Source organism: Thalassophryne amazonica, chromosome 2 (genome assembly GCF_902500255.1).
Source record: "Thalassophryne amazonica chromosome 2, fThaAma1.1, whole genome shotgun sequence".
In the NCBI taxonomy this organism is placed as follows: domain Eukaryota; kingdom Metazoa; phylum Chordata; class Actinopteri; order Batrachoidiformes; family Batrachoididae; genus Thalassophryne; species Thalassophryne amazonica.
In genome coordinates, this window is record NC_047104.1 from 46,798,518 (window position 1) to 46,815,275 (window position 16,758).

General features: G+C 41.3%; 1 protein-coding gene across 2 annotated transcripts; it reads left to right on the forward strand.

The window, feature by feature from the left end:
- The first annotated feature begins 6,695 nt into the window (after positions 1-6,695).
- LOC117523952 (cytochrome P450 1A1) lies at positions 6,696-16,389 on the forward strand. Of its 2 annotated transcripts, none has more exons than XM_034185612.1 (7): positions 6,696-6,819; positions 7,149-8,022; positions 8,119-8,245; positions 8,324-8,413; positions 8,615-8,738; positions 15,035-15,121; positions 15,409-16,389. In XM_034185612.1, the coding sequence occupies exons 2-7, from the start codon at positions 7,183-7,185 to the stop codon at positions 15,704-15,706; spliced, it is 1,566 nt and encodes a 521-aa protein (XP_034041503.1). In that variant the 5' UTR covers positions 6,696-6,819; positions 7,149-7,182; the 3' UTR covers positions 15,707-16,389. The 2 variants fall into 2 exon arrangements, with proteins under 2 accessions (XP_034041503.1, XP_034041492.1); XM_034185601.1 differs by having other exon boundaries at positions 6,738-6,821; positions 7,153-8,022.
- Positions 16,390-16,758: the final 369 nt, after the last annotated feature.

Consider the following 16,758-nt stretch of genomic DNA (forward strand, 5'->3'; position numbering starts at 1 on the left):
CACATCAGAACACACTATACAATTTTTTTTACTTAATTTAGGTTTTTTGTTTGCTCTTTATAATTTGATCCACATCAGAACACACTATACAATTTTTTTTTTACTTAATTTAGGTTTTTTGTTTGCTCTTTATAATTTGATCCACATCAGAACACACTATACAATTTTTTTTTACTTAATTTAGGTTTTTTGTTTGCTCTTTATAATTTGATCCACATCAGAACACACTATACAATTTTTTTACTTAATTTAGGTTTTTTGTTTGCTCTTTATAATTTGATCCACATCAGAACACACTATACAATTTTTTTTTTACTTAATTTAGGTTTTTTGTTTGCTCTTTATAATTTGATCCACATCAGAACACACTATACAATTTTTTTTTTTTACTTAATTTAGGTTTTTTGTTTGCTCTTTATAATTTGATCCACATCAGAACACACTATACAATTTTTTTTTTACTTAATTTAGGTTTTTTGTTTGCTCTTTATAATTTGGTCCACATCAGAACACACTATACAATTTTTTTTTTACTTAATTTAGGTTTTTTGTTTACTTTTTATAAATTGATCCACATCAGAACACAGTATGCATTTTTTTTTACTTAATTTAGGTTTTTTGTTTGCTCTTTATAAATTGATCTACATCAGAACACACTATACAATTTTTTTTGCTTAATTTAGGTTTTTTTGTTTGCTCTTTATAATTTGATCCACATCAGAACACACTATACAATTTTTTTACTTAATTTAGGTTTTTTGTTTGCTCTTTATAAATTGATCCACATCAGAACACACTATACATTTTTTTTTAACTTAATTTAGGCTTTTTCATTTGCTCTTTATAATTTGATCCACATCAGAACACACTATACAATTTTTTTACTTAATTTAGGTTTTATTTGCTCTTTATAAATTGATGAAATGAGAGAATTTTATGTTTCCAAGACAGAGTGGTTTGACAAGGACTTTCCTTTTCTATGCTTACTCCAATCAAGGCGGTGGGGGAGTTGGTTCGAGCCTATCCCAGCAGTCATAGGGCGTGAAGCAGGGCACACCCTGGGTAGGACACCTGTCTGTCAGGGCCACATATAGACAAACTAACACAGTCACACCTGCAATCAATTTGAAGTTTCCACTTCATCTATCCTGCATGTCTTTGGATGTGGGAGAAAGCCGGAGCACCCGGAGGAAACCCACACAAACACAGGGAGAACATGTAAACTCCCACACAGAAAGGCCACAGGTGGGAATCAAACCCGTGACCTTCTTACTGTGAGATAACCGTGCTAATCACTCATCTACTATGCCCCCCTTCACAAGGACATGATTCATTTTATTCATGCCAGCACTCTAAAGCAAATGGAAAAAATTAAACTATCAGTTATATTACTGGTGTGAACTTAAATATTCGATAAACCCTGTAAATAAATTTTACCTGAACCAAATAACTTCAAAATACAGCTTTTATTTTTCAGTGGCATACAGTATGTTGAAATTCTGGTGAAATTGTTGTGGGGCTCCAGAAATTTCTAGGGAATAGGTGACTATAGCCCTATCAAGCCCCACCCTCAGGGACACCTGTGAATGCCGTCGTTGCAGTGTTGCTTGTGAATCTGAAGAAACATGTGTAATGCAAATAATAGTAATAATAGCAGCGTGCTCCTAGAATGCAAACCTCCACCAACACTAGTTTCTAATTCCACAAAATTTTGCATTGGAAAAAAGTTTCAAGGTCAAAGTCCTGTAAGAATTGGGTTTTCATTAGTGCCCCTTCACACATGGTACAAATAAGTACAACTCAGGGCGACGCACGGCAGAACAGCTCGTATCAGCGAAACACAAAAACATAGAGCCGATGGGCAGGTGTGCACGATGCCGCTGCGATGGTTCGTGCATGCAGCAACACAGTGCTGTGATGAAAAATAAATAAAAATACATACTGTGATGGTTTCATGCATGTGGGAACACACTGAGAGCAGCTGCGCAATGTGGTTACACATAAAAAAAAAAATTACATACCACCCAGGGGATTCAAACCTGCACTTTCCAAAAGCTCTGCTTGCCAGTCAGACACTTTACCACTGAGCTACCATCACTGTCCTGTGAAAGATGTAGGAAACTACCTGATATCAAGAAGGACATAGACATATTTAAGAAAAATAAAACCACACACCATATAAAAACACTGCATTTTATTGAATCCCTCTTATCAAGTGAGCAATACAAGTATGATCCCTCTGTTCCTCTGTAGATGACCCATGGTCACAGACGTACAGTCATGAAATGACATAAATGAGAAGCAGGGCGCTCTTATCATGTCCACATCTACTGGCGGCATGTCCAGCCGGCCCCGCGCACGTGTCCTGCCCAACGCATGTCTTGTGGATGGCGTGGCGCAGGACAGACACCGCATCATGTGGAACAGAGCTCACTTGGGTGACGTGACATTCAGATCGACCGCTGCGTGTTATGATCTGATGGTCCGTTTCACCTGGGGCAGCCTGTCAATGTGCGCAGCATGCACACGCTCACTGCAGGCCATCGCAACAGCGATATATGTTTTTATGTATGTCCATGTGATGCAAGCAAGCAGACACAGGTGTATCACAGTGGACAGTTGTTAGTTCATATCCGTCCAAACACCATACGTGTCCCCAGCCGTGATGTCCAGAACCACAGATCTCCGCAGCTGCTCCTGTCGGCACCCACACCCCCTGTCAGTTCAGCGCACACACCAATGTGTCACTGTATCTGTTTGCAAAGCTACACTCGTGGGACACTTAGACAAATTTCACAGCCAGCTCAACAGTGATCGTCTGCTGACTGTTGTTGTGTTAATAGTGCAACTGGCCACACATTTTCTAAGTGCCATGAGAGCAGTGTTAGATGTTTGTGCGTGTCACCTAGAATTTGGCCAACACCTGCCTGCCTGTGTCTGTTTGCAAAGCTACATTCGTGGGGCACTTAGACAAATTTCACAGCCAGCTCGACAGTGATCGTCTGCTGACTGTTGTTGTGTTAATAGTGCAACTGGCCACACATTTTCTAAGTGCCATGCGAGCAGTGTTAGATGTTTGTGCGTGTCACCTGGAATTTGGTCGATACCTGTCTGCGAGTTTTTAACACACTAACTCAGAATCAATAAATAGTATCCTCCTGTACCTCATCAAATTTAAAAGGCATTTAATGAGGGCTGACTCTTTTGCATCTGGTGAATTTTGATGCACAATATCACTCAAAAAAATTTATTGAAATGTTTTAAAGCAATGTTCCTCAAAGAAATGGATGGATTTGCATATTTCTCACTCTACAGTACATAATATCATTAAATCATTCAAGCCTAAACTGAACACCCGTGATGTCAGATCCCACAGACAGCATTGCATCAAGAACCATCAATCATCAATAGCTGATATATCCATTTGGACAAAGGATTACTTTGGGAAAGCCTTGTCAAGCACTACAGTATGGAATGAAATTTACAAATGCCACTTAAAATCTTAATGTGCAAAAAAAACAAAACCTTATATTAACTGCCCAGTACCAGCGCCAACTTCTCTGCATGTAATCTGGTCAGATGAATCTGTATTGCAGCTCTTTTTAGAACAAATGGACACCATGTGCTCCAGACGAAGGACAAAAAGGAACAATTGGCAATTATCAGCCAATATATGGTTTTGCATTGTCTTGTTGAAAAACGCATGGACAGCTCTGCAAAAGATACCATCCTGAAGGACGCATGTGTTTCTCTAAAAGCTCACTGTACTTTTCTGCATTAATGATGCATCTTTTTTTTTCTATAATTTTTTTATTCCAGCTTACTCCCATTAAGAGTCGGGGAGGGGGAAGCGGGGTGGCTATCACAGCAGTGACAGGGTGAGAGGCAGGGTACACCCCGGACAGGATGTCAGTCTATCGCAGGCCCACTTATAGACACACAAACATCCTCATCGTCACACCGGTCAATTTCTTCTTCTTATTATTTTTTTGTTTCCAATTTCACCAAACTTGCATGTCTTTAAAAGTAGGTCGAAGCCGAAGCAGCCGGAGGAAATACATGGGAACATGGGGAGAGCATGCAAAGTCACACAGATACGACAAGATGGGAAGAAATCCCACAACCTTCTTGCTGTGAGGCAACAGTGCTAACCACTAAGCCACCATGTTGCCTAATGCGGTACCACAGAAATGTAAATTCCCTTTGCCAAGAGCACTGTCACAACCCCATACCATGGCAGCACGGTAGCCATTTCTTCCAAAAAAAAAAAAAGATCTGGAAAACTGATTCATCTGACCACAACACACGTTTCCACTGTGTGATGGTCCAACCCAAATATATTCAAGCTCACGAAAGTGGACACTGCCTCTGGACAAGGTTAATGGCCCCTTCACATGTAACACAAATGAGGTCGAATGGCACACAAAGGGGGATTTGAATGCCACTTGTGAAAATTTGGAACCGCCTCGAACGCCTCATACAGCAGTCACCACAACCATTCGGCCACAGCGCATGCACTCTACATTGACATTTCGCTCACACCGGGAACCCATTTGAACAGCGTCCAAGATGGTTTTGCACTGCCATCTGATCGGGCTTGCAACATTCACATGGCATGCCGAACGCAGGTTGGACAAAACGTGCTGTGGCCAAAGGTTTGCACGAAATCAACGGCCATGTCAAACCCTGGCTGAATGGCATGATCAAGCCAGTCAAAACCAGCAACCGAATGATGGGGAATGGCAGGTGAGTACCCATTCAACTTACTCTTGGCTGGAGTCCAAGTGCCACCCACAAACATCCAACACCACTCACGGGGCACTTGGAAAATGTGAGGCCATTTGTACAACATTTAATTGCTTCTGCTGCTGTGTGAGCGCGATGTAGTATCACACATCTCACGTGTTCGCACTGTATTCATGTGCGTTCACATGAGCATGCACAAAACTGTCACCGCGGGATCGTGTGGCATCATACACAGCTGTCCAACTGTCTGTCCCTCCCGACAGCGGCTGGAATTTTTCAAGGTTCGCCAGTTCAATTTTTTCCAGCCTTTTTTGTATGGTTTCAGCCTCATTCACCCAACTTTGTGTTATATGTAAAGGGGCCATAACAAAAAACTTCTTTTTTTTTATAACCACGTGATTATATCTGCTATTGATGAATAAGACTTTGAGATTCTGTCTGAGGGACCAGAGACCAGGTCATTGCTCTTACTGAAATTCTTCCATGTTCCTTTAATTATTTAATGAAATCATGCACTGTAGAGGGAGAAATATGCAAATTCTTTCCAATGTTTCTTTGAGAAACGCTGTTTTTAAACGTTTCAAACATTTTCGCATTCAGTTGCTAACAAACTGAGGATCCTCTGCCCTACTTACTCCCCAAAGACTCAGCCTTTCATGCATACTGCTTTTGTACCACATCATGATTACAATCAAGAAATATCTTGAAAATATCTCTAAAAGTTATGAAATATCTGGTTCATATATATATATATATGTGTGTGTGTGTGTGTATGTATGTGTATTCGTTTTCATTTTCTTGTGGAGGCGCCAGATGACAGGAACGTGTGCAGCAGAGCGGTGCAATCAACCCACAAAATGTGTGTGTCTAAAAGGTTGAAAAGAGGACAAACGCTGCTGAACTCGTCTGCCCTTGCGCTCCAGCAGCGTTGCGTGATTGCGCTCCCTCCCTCCGTCAGCATCCTCTTCCAAGGGGACGTGAGGGTTTGATCAGCGCGCTGTCACGCCACTGGTCAATCTTTAACTCTGGCGGGAAGGCAGCAGGTACAAGCACGCGAAGGCATTTGTATGTTTTATCAGGACTTAAACCTGCCTGGGTGGTTGGGCTGCGCAGTTGTCGCATTCTCCCCCCCGAGTATTTGGCTTCATTGTCTTCACGCACGCAAAGGCCCAAATAAGAACACGGGTATTTGTGAACTTTTTTCCCCCTCTCATTTGCAGAACGCCTCCTGAATTCAAGTTTGAGAACTTTATGGGTTCAAGTCCTCATACGTTTCAGCACTGCGCGCGCAATCATTTTATTGTGGGTTTTATCTTTACGCACAAGATAATGAACGATAATTTCTTGTGCGTAAAATCCATTAACTTTTACGCACACGATAATAACCTGTTACAACAAAATTATTAAAGAAGATTAAGCAATGTCAGCTTTTCGAACTCCAGGAACACACCAGATTGAGAAAATAAAAACCACTTAAAACTTTTAACGCTGCAGAAATTCACATTGAGATCCGAATTATCAGCCAGTATTTAATCGAAAGTCTTGCACAAGGTGATTATAAGAAACTGAAAGGATTTAGAAGTAGATTAGAGCAGAGTACAATGTCGATGCAAGTTTTATTCGCTCCAAGACAATAACAGCCAATGATTAGATCTGTGTAAGTGTTGAAATAATAGCAAAATAGCCCGCAGGGGAGTATCGGTGACACCTGTGCATACAGCAATCCCCATCTGTCAAGCTTTATTTTTATTGTGCAAATACATTTTTTTATGAGATGCATGCAAAAATGTACTTACAAAAAATAAAAGTAATACATTGAACTGTGATTTATATTTGCAGCTCTGGGTGATACGGACACACAACACACCCAGTTCTCTGAACTAAACTTCATTCATGACAGAGGGAAAGAGAAGGGGGGGGGGGGGGGGAGTGACGTCACGAAGCCAGCCAATGAAGCTGTGGAGCGCTCTATAAAGCAGGAACCCATGCTCTGTTTAGAGAGCACTAAGAGAGTGTCGTCAGAGTACATTTGCATTATTTTTGACCACCTTGTGGGCATCGCTGCACGTTCAGGTAAGCTTGACGTGTTTGCAGACATGAGCCAACACTGTCACAGGGGAAAGCAGCGAAAGGATATTTGCATGCATTTGGTGTTAATCATTTTGAAGTTGCATGTTGATACATGTGCATTCCTTTTCATTGCCAGATTTTATTGTGTATACTGGCAATAATGTGCAAAGGTTTGCAATTTCAAAGTGCTGTGAGCGTCTGCAGGCAGAATGAAAGCAAGCAGCATGATAGTTTATGTTGCTTTTGCATTTATGTGCATGCATTCAACATGTTGCGCAATAGTTCTGCCTGGTCTCTCACTATTGTTAATGGCCCTCCTATTTAATTTCCAGGTTGTGTCAGATCCAGAAAGAAGGAGCTACCGTCATGGCGTTAATTATACTTCCCTTCATTGGATCACTGTCAGTGTCTGAGAGTCTAGTTGCCTTGATAACGATATGTGTGGTGTACCTGATCCTCAAGCATTTTAACACAGAGATTCCGGCTGGCCTTCAGAGACTCCCTGGACCGATGCCTCTACCTATCATCGGAAATGTGCTGGGGATTGGCAGGAAACCCTACAAAACCTTTACAGCAATGAGCAAGCGCTTCGGCCCGGTCTTCCAGCTCCAGATCGGCATGCGTCCTGTGGTCGTGCTGAGTGGCAGTGAGACAGTTCGACAGGCTCTTATCAAACAAGGGGAAGATTTTTCTGGCAGACCTGACTTGTACACCTTTCAGTTCATCAGTGAAGGCAAGAGTCTGGCCTTCAGCACAGACCAGGTCGGCGTATGGCGCACTCGCCGCAAACTGGCCTACAACGCTCTGCGCTCCTTCTCTAACCTGAAGAGCCCGGACACAGAGTACTCCTGCATGCTGGAGGAGCACATCTGCAAAGAGGGAGAGTATCTGGTGAAACAGCTGAACGCCTTGATGAAGACCAATGGCAGCTTCGAACCGTTCAGCCAAATTGTGGTCTCCGTCGCAAACGTGATCTGCGGGATGTGCTTCGGCCGCCGCTACGACCATTATGACCAGGAACTGGTCAGCTTGGTGAACCTCAGTGACGAGTTCAGTCAGGTGGTGGGAACCGGAAACCCAGCCGACTTCATCCCTCTTCTCCGTTTCCTGCCCAGCACGGCGATGAAGAAGTTTTTGAGCATCAATGATCGTTTTAACAAATTTGTGAAGAAGATAGTCAGCGAGCACTATGCCACATATAACAAGGTACACCACTCTTTAGTTTTATTCATTCCTCTGAAACAGATTTTAAAAATCATTATTTAATCGTAATTATTAACTTGTCTTGTGCTCGACTTACAGGACAACATTCGCGACATCACCGACTCTCTTATCGATCACTGTGAGGACAGGAAGCTGGATGAAAACTGCAACATCCAGGTGTCAGATGAAAAGATTGTAGGAATCGTCAATGACCTATTTGGAGCTGGTGGGTTAAATTTCTCTCCCCTGTGACTAGTTTAGAAATGGCCACTGTGCCAGATAAACTGATGTGTTTCCTGTCTAGGTTTTGACACCATCTCCACCGCTCTGTCGTGGTGCATGATGTACTTAGTGGCTTATCCAGAGGTGCAGGAAAGGCTTTATCAAGAAATTAGTAAGTACAGCTGTCAATCATCAGGGTTCATTACATGAACTTAATTTTTGTTTTCAGTGGTTGTTACATAATTTGCATTTTTATGTCCTGGTAACGTGAAATACTGATACATAAAAGGGCATTTTGCAGATTTATCTTGATGTAGCTTTGGTTAAGACAGTGCACTCTGGAATAAACAGTGTTGTTCTTTTTTTACTTCAGAAGACAGTGTGGGAACAGAACGTACGCCTCTTCTCTCTGACAGACTCAGCTTGCCTTTTCTGGAAGCCTATACCCTGGAGATCTTTAGACACTCTTCATTCCTGCCATTCACCATCCCACACTGGTGAGTATCTATTATTTATTTATTTATTTTTTATGAGGAATAACATCTCAGAGTATGCAGTTTAGTAGGGTTAACCTTGGGGTACCAATATGTAGACCTTGGTTCAGTTCCTGGTCACACTGGACAAGACACTGCCTGTATGTTAAGAGTATAAACCACATTTTTTTTGTTGCTGTTGTTGTTTTTTACTAGTTTGGGAGGTTGTAAGACTTATACTCCAGTGCAACGTATATGCCAAATAACAATGCGCTCATTATTAATAATAATTATAACTATTCATGTAGGGCTTCCACAGCAATCAAATAAACAAAACAAACTCAATAATACAACAATAAATGCCAATAATGAAAAGTACACTCCAACAGTGCACCAAAATTCCAAATGAAGACGCTTGATCATACAGAAAAACATGCAACTTATATGTTTTTTTTTTTCCTCTTCTAGGGGCTTTTTTTTTTTTTTTGAGAGGTGCAATATACACTCCATAAAATACAGTAATATGCATTGTCTCAGTCCACCCAGTTATAAATGGGTACAGGTTTTGCCTGGGGAAGTAACCTGTGTTGGGTTGGTGTCCCATTTCATATACAATCATCCATTTCATACTATAGTGTCCAGGAATAAGCACAGGCGCCATCAACTCTGGCTGCAAGAGTGGAAGGACCCAAAACAATATTGTCCATATTAATGGCACTGGGATAATACAAACATGTGCAACCATTCCACTCTGTGCACACCTGATTCCATCAGATGTCAGAAGACAAGTAGAGTAAGTCCTGCTTAGTACATAGCTGGGAGACTTCTTTGACCCCCCCCACGGGCTGTTTCTCTGCATAGAACCAGCGTTAAATGTGCCAAATTGTCATATGGATCTCTACTGGATCCTCTGGGGCAAGCCAAAGGGACAAACTAGGAGAATATAAACCTTCTATGCAATGATTTCAAGCCATTTTTCTTATTCTAGGGGTTCTCATTCCACACCTGTACACGTTCCATCTCTCCCTGATCTGCCAAAAGCCAATTTACTCATTCAGGTGTGTTCAGCCAATAACAAGTGAGCTGACAGCTGACTGAGCCAATTAGCTTTGCCAGAGCAGGAAGAGATGAGAAAATGTGCAGGTTAGGGGTCTCAGAGGACCAGAATTGGGAAACATACACAGTTATTTTGTGCTCCATTTCTATATATTTGCCCTTCTAGTGCAAACACTCAGAGTGCTTTACAATGATGCCTTACATTGACAAATGATATCATGTGACTGCCATGCAATGTGTTCACATGTACAATGGGAAAAATTTAGGGAATTAAGGAACTATAGCTCAGTGGTACATTAGTGAGCTTCCTTTCTCAGGAAATGGAACCTATAACTTTCTGGTCAGAAGCCTTTTTTGGCCACCACCTTCCCTTCCACTTGATGAAATGAACTGCATTCAAACTTTATCCACATTTCCACTAAATCCTACACAATTAGATGTTATTAGAATATCCCTGATTTTTTTTTTTTTTTTTTTTTGGTAATATTTTCTGAGAAATGAATGAAAATGTGAAAACAAAGCCCAGTCTTTACAAAACAATAATGAAATTCTGGATCTTTTCCTTGATCCAGATTGTAGTTCTTCCTTTTCCCATGCGCCACCTCTCCACCACCTTTCATGAAAGTAGGCCTGGTAGTTGCAGCATCAAAGCTCAAAATAACTTAACACATATTTTTGGTCAGTCATCAGATAGTATTCACCACCAGCATCAGGAAGCCACCAAAACACAACAAACACTGCACACTATACTTGATGGGACCATTTATTTTTAGCTGTATGACGCATGACAGTGACAGTTTTGTATGAAAATCATGATAGCATCCTGATGTCAAAAAGCAGGTCTACACAAGTAAATAGCTGTTGTTCTGCTGCCACCATGACCTGGAGCTGGATGGGCGGCTGAAAATGAATGAATACACCAATAAATATTGAATTGCTGTATTACTGATATTTTGAACAAAAATATAAACTATTTGATATATTTTAAAAGTTTAAAGTGACCCCAAAATTACTCATAATCGCATATTGTGTTACTATGCTTTTTTTTTTTTTTACACTTATTGTGCTTTTTGTAATTTTTTTAACTCATTTTATTTTGTTTTCTGAATTGTTTTATGTGAAGCACCTTTGTTGTTGTGATTTGGCGCTATATAAAATGAATAAATTGAATTACTCAAAGGAGCCTATATTCCACCAACAAAGGAGCGCACAGTGCACGGTGTTGTGATTTTTCCATCCTGTACCTCCTTCACCTCAACACTGACTAGAATTGTGTTCATTTTTATGCACCCACGGTTGTCCTGGTCTAGAACTGAGATGCCGTCTAGCTCACGTCTCACCTGACGGTACACTATGCTTGCACTACAGACCAGTGAAAATGTCACCTAAAGTGCAGTGTAATTCTGGTATCATAATAGCACAGCACTCAGATGCACCTTACATAAGTGGGTTTATGACACACGTGCACTTTGCTTCTATACACAGTTGAAAACAATATTTAATTTAGTTTAAACTAGACACTTATGGAACCAAAACTTGGCCTTAGTGCTTCTCCACTTCATTGCAGGGACCTTTGGTTGCCTCTAGTTACTGGTACCAGGGGCGTAGGTTTGCATATGACCATAGGGACAAGTCACAACCAATATTTTGGGATGGCAAAATAGTCCCTACCAATATTTAGCATTTTTTATATAACAAAATCATTCACTATTTTTTTGCGAACTTGATACTATAATTTTAGTCGTCACGTTTTGTGTTTTCGACGTGCCAGAGTGACAGGGTTACCCATATTGCAATTTCATTGGCTCACGTTCTTCTCACATGGATGTAAACAAAGCGCATCTCGTGGCAGGCAGTGCTTAATTTGTAAAGTGGGAGGTCCCGGAGCGCAGAGGATGGGTGGCTCCGGTGCAGTGTTGCCAGATGTACAATAATTATCGTATTTGTACGATAGTTTTGCCCTCTGTACGATGTACGATCAATAATGGGAAAAAATCCAATATGTACAATAATTTCAGTTGGTTGCCCAAACACGCATCTCTCTCTGACACCCAAGAATCATTTTGCAGGCGTTGCACTCAGGCGGCATCAAAGACACACCACACACAGGGCTGCTGCTGGCTTTGGGCGACCGGGACAGTCATTTGAAAGCCCGCCCCCTCTCATACAAAGTACAAGGTCTATTAGAAAAGTATCCGACCTTATTATTTTTTCAAAAACCATATGGATTTGAATCACGTGTGATTACATCAGACATGCTTGAACCCTCGTGGGCATGCGAGAGTTTTTTCACGCCTGTCGGGTACGTCATTCGCCTGTGGGCAGTCTTTGAGTGAGGAGTCGTCCACCCGCTCGTCGATTTTTTTCATTGTTTAGGAATGGCTCAGAGACTGTTGCTTTGTTTGATAAAAAATTTTTCAAAACTGTAAGGCACAACTGAGTGGACACCATTCAATAAATTCAGCTGGTTTTCGGTAAAAATTTTAACGGCTGATGAGAGATTTTGGTCTGGTAGTGTCACTTTAAGGACGGTCCACGGCACCTGACGGCGATCTGCGCTTCGAGGCGGCAGCGTCTCGCCGTTTCAAGTTGAAAACTTCCACATTTCAGGCTCTGTTGATGCAGTAAGTCGTCAGAGAACAGAGAACTTTCAGAAGAAGTCTGCATGAGGAGTTTATTCGGACATTCCATTGTTAACGGTCATTTTGTAATGAAAGAACGTGCGGGCAGAGTCGCATGTCGGGCTGGACCCGACCGCGGGGGGTCGCGGCAGGAAAAACACCTCCGTTGGAAATCTTAATGGGCAAGTTGGAACATGCCCAAGCTGTTAAACAATTTCTCAGTTACTCACTTGTTGAAAGCCATTAAAAGCCGCCTGAATTCTACAAATGGTTTTCAACACGGAGGTGTTTTTCCTGTCGCGGCGCACACAGATTCGCCAAGTCGTCACGGAAACGACTCGGCGAATTTGCGCGTACGTCTTTCATTAAAAAAATGTCCTTAAACAGTGGAATGTCCGCATAAATTCCTCATGCCGGCCTCTTCTGAATCTTCTCTGTTCTCTCACGATGTCCTGGGTGAATTAAGCCTTAAATTAGGATGTTTTCAGCTCGAAACAGGCCGCCGACAGCGCCTGGAAGCGCTGCAGGACGTCCCGCTCCGTGGGAAGTCTTTACACCGACAGAAACACCCCATAATCTCTCATCAGCCGTTAAACTTTTCACAGAAAACCAGCTTAATTTCTCGAATAGTGTCCACTCGGATATTCCTCACAGGTCCAGAAAAAATTTTGATAAAGCAACGCGTGCCGTCTCGAGCAGCGTGTGAAACAAAGGAATTCAGCCGAGAGGGCGGGACCACATCTCACTCAAGGCCTGCCCACAGGGAAATGACGTCACCGACACGCGTGAAAAAACTCACGCATGCGCACGAGGGTTCAAGCATGATTGGTGTAATCGCATGTCATTCAAATCCATATAGTTAAAAAAAATAAATAAAAGGGTCGGTTTATTATCTAAGAGACCTCGTAATGAGTTCCCATCCAATCTCTGCCATGACAGGAAGATTCCCCAACCAACATCTTTTTTTTTTTTGAAACTTTATTTCAACAAATGCAATAACAAACGAACAAAACACAAGAGCAAAGATAAAAAAAAGTTCAAGTTCCTTATGGTGGTGTCAACATTTTTCTGTGTTCAACAAAATCTGCACAAGTGGCCATGGCATCGGATGACGACAGCGACCTCGAGGTTGAATTCGACTCTTTCTTGTCTGGTAATTAACACATGTTTGTGTCCCTTCACAGAAAAAAAAAAATCTTTCTAGTCTGGTAATTAACACGTTTGTGTCCCTTCACAGAAAAAAAAAATCTTTCTAGTCTGGTAGTGCATTTGCTTGTGCATTTGCGTTCTTTTTGTGCCATAGTTTCCCCATTACTATAATTACTGTTTAAAATGTGACATAAAATTCTTTGTAAATTAAAAAAAAAACGCTAAACTAGCTACGTTGTATGCGTTTTGTTTGTGTACGATAATTTCTCCCAAAATACGATAATTTTGAGGTTTTGGTACGATAGTTTCATATTTCTTATCTGGCAACACTGCTCCGGTGCAGAAAAACAAGAAAGGCGGGGGAGGGGCTTGCGAACAATGCTGTGCGCCACACTTAAAATAAACTGCACACCCACACAAACACGCACACACACCTTCACAAATGACACTAACACCTCAAAAATTACTACATTTATGTTTGCTGTCTGTCTCTGTACTTTTCTCTCACTTTTGCGCTCTTTTTCATACTTTTCCCTCGTTTCAAAAGTCACCGAACGCACTTTACCGTAAGATATGCAACATATAGCACACTGTTGGAAAGCACGGGTTCTTGGCTTGCTGTCAGTGTTGAAATTTTTCAGCGTGAGGGTTTACATGAGAACTTACGGTAATGAGAATCAGCGGCGCACTAGTGTGAAACTTCCGTGTTTTTCCTCTGCGTTATGACATCACAGGCTTACGTTTAATGTAATACACCATATATCATTGGAAAGTCCTTTTTTTTGGCATATTAGGTTGTCAGATACCTACAACTGCATTATTGATGAAGAGAATAGATTATACATCTTGGTTGCAAAAACTTTTTTTTTTTGTTAGCTCCACAAGTATTTTTTTTTTGTTGTCTTGTTCTCTCAGGTGTAGGCCTATAGAATAGATTCGTGATTTTGGGTGCAATTTTGTTATTTAAGCTATTTGTTTGTTTGCCTACACACTTAATATTGTAAATAAAGTGTTAAATTATTCAGCATTATGTCATCATATGTTATGTATTATGCTGTACTTGTGCGTCTAACGGTATGAGTGGGTTAGGTGGTGGTGGGCATGGGGGCCGGGGGGGGGGGTGGTATTGTCCCTACCAAAGCTGAGACCAAACCTACGCCCTTGACTGGTACACTCTGACTTGTTGGTGTAGATCTGTTCTAGTCCACCGAGCTGTAAATGGATATCAGACTTGGCTTAGGACTTACCCTGTGATGGACTGCTGTCCCATCCAATGGGAGTTGTAGATTCTCATCTGCTTCACACTCAGAAATCGGGGGATAAGCAGAGGCGCCAAAGAGCCTCAGGGCCAACACAGAATTACAACTAATAGTAGTAGTAGTATTTCTTTTTATTATTCTTCCACTGTGTATCCCAGAAGCACACAAAAATAATACAGGTATTACTGTTATAAGTGTATAATACATTTAACTGATCATTTGACTTCTTTTTTAGCACGACAAAAAACACGTCTCTTAATGGCTACTTCATCCCTAAAGACACCTGCGTGTTCATCAATCAGTGGCAGATCAACCACGATCCGTAAGTCCCGTGTTTATTATTAATTTTCTTTAATGAAAGGTTGATATACTACACTGTACCATCACAATTAGTAGTTCCCATATACCATCACAGCCATAGACATGCTTTTCTGAAACAGAGTTATAAAACAAGTCTTGCTCAGGGGCATGTTGGTGGGAGTTGCAAAGGAAGATAATAGCAGCTCTGCAAACCAATTAGATCGTCAACCCTCTAATTAGCAACAAACCTGCATTTTTAACAACAAAGGCATTTGCGCAACTTATGTCTTTATTCCGTGCATTCTGCAGTGAGCTGTGGAAAGATCCATCCGTCTTCAACCCTGAGCGCTTCCTGAACGCAGACGGCACTGAGGTCAACAAGCTGGAAGGGGAGAAGCTGATGCTTTTTGGCTTGGGTAAGCGGCGTTGTATCGGTGAGGTCATCGCCAGAAATGAAGTCTTCCTCTTCTTGGCAATCATCATCCAGAGGCTTCAGTTCCACACGATGCCTGGAGAGCCGTTGGACATGACGCCGGAGTACGGCCTGACCATGAAGCACAAACGCTGCCAGCTGAGGGCGACCATGAGAGAGAGGAACAAGCAGTGAAGACGCTGCCGGGTCACAGTCACATGAAGAGGCGGGGAGTGAAGATTCCTCACGCATAAGGCAACGGGAAGCAAAGTGGATTTCTGCGGCTGTACGGACTGAATTTGTCAGGGAGGTTTTCTTCACTGACAGACACTCATGCGTCTCATTGAAGAATCAGGAGAGCCTCTTTCCTGTTAAGCTAGACTGCCATTCAGAATTTTGAAAACATAGCCACCAGTTGTGCCGAGGTTAAGTTGCTTTGTTTTGCTGGATAGGCATTGCTGTTTAGGTCACTGCAGCCAACAGTTTTGTGTGATGTTGAACTCTCAACTCAACCAAAATGGTCATTTGACTTTATGAACACCTTTTATACATGGAAGCTAATTATTTTAATTCCATTATACTGTGGATGTTACACACTGAAACAGTCCCAAAATGTGATTTAATATATATATCAGATTTTTTGCATTCGATGTGCCTTGTGTGTGTACATATTTGAGGATGAAGTGTATCTGCTGTGCATTTATTTGATTTGTAAGGAAATCAAAACAATTGTATGATGATTTTGAATTTATGGTGACATGATATTGTATTTTTTTTTATCACTTATCTATCCATGAATGTATCCTGTACAACACAAACTTGTGATCAAAGTATCTTTTATTGACTCATCAATAAAATATAAAATGCATGATACTTGTCATGTTTTCCCTGTTGTTTCCGTGTTTTAAAAGTGAGTCCCATCGACACATTAATACCTTTACAAGAGTTTATGGTGACATCTTCATATTGAGTTCAGTTAATAACCCAAAGGCAAAAAAACCCATACACACTCAACAAATACAGAGATGTAACCCCTCATTTTCACTCCTAGTTTACATGAGTTGATGCAAAAGATCTAAGACTTCTATTCTCTCAAACTGTGTTTGCAAATTTGATGAAATTTATAAGTGCCAAGATAAACCAGCAACCTGGGAGGTGTGTTATATCAAGATGCTGATTAAACAGCATCATTATTGCACAAAAATGCAAAATTTGCCTTGGACTAGTCCAATTTAAAAAAAAAAAAG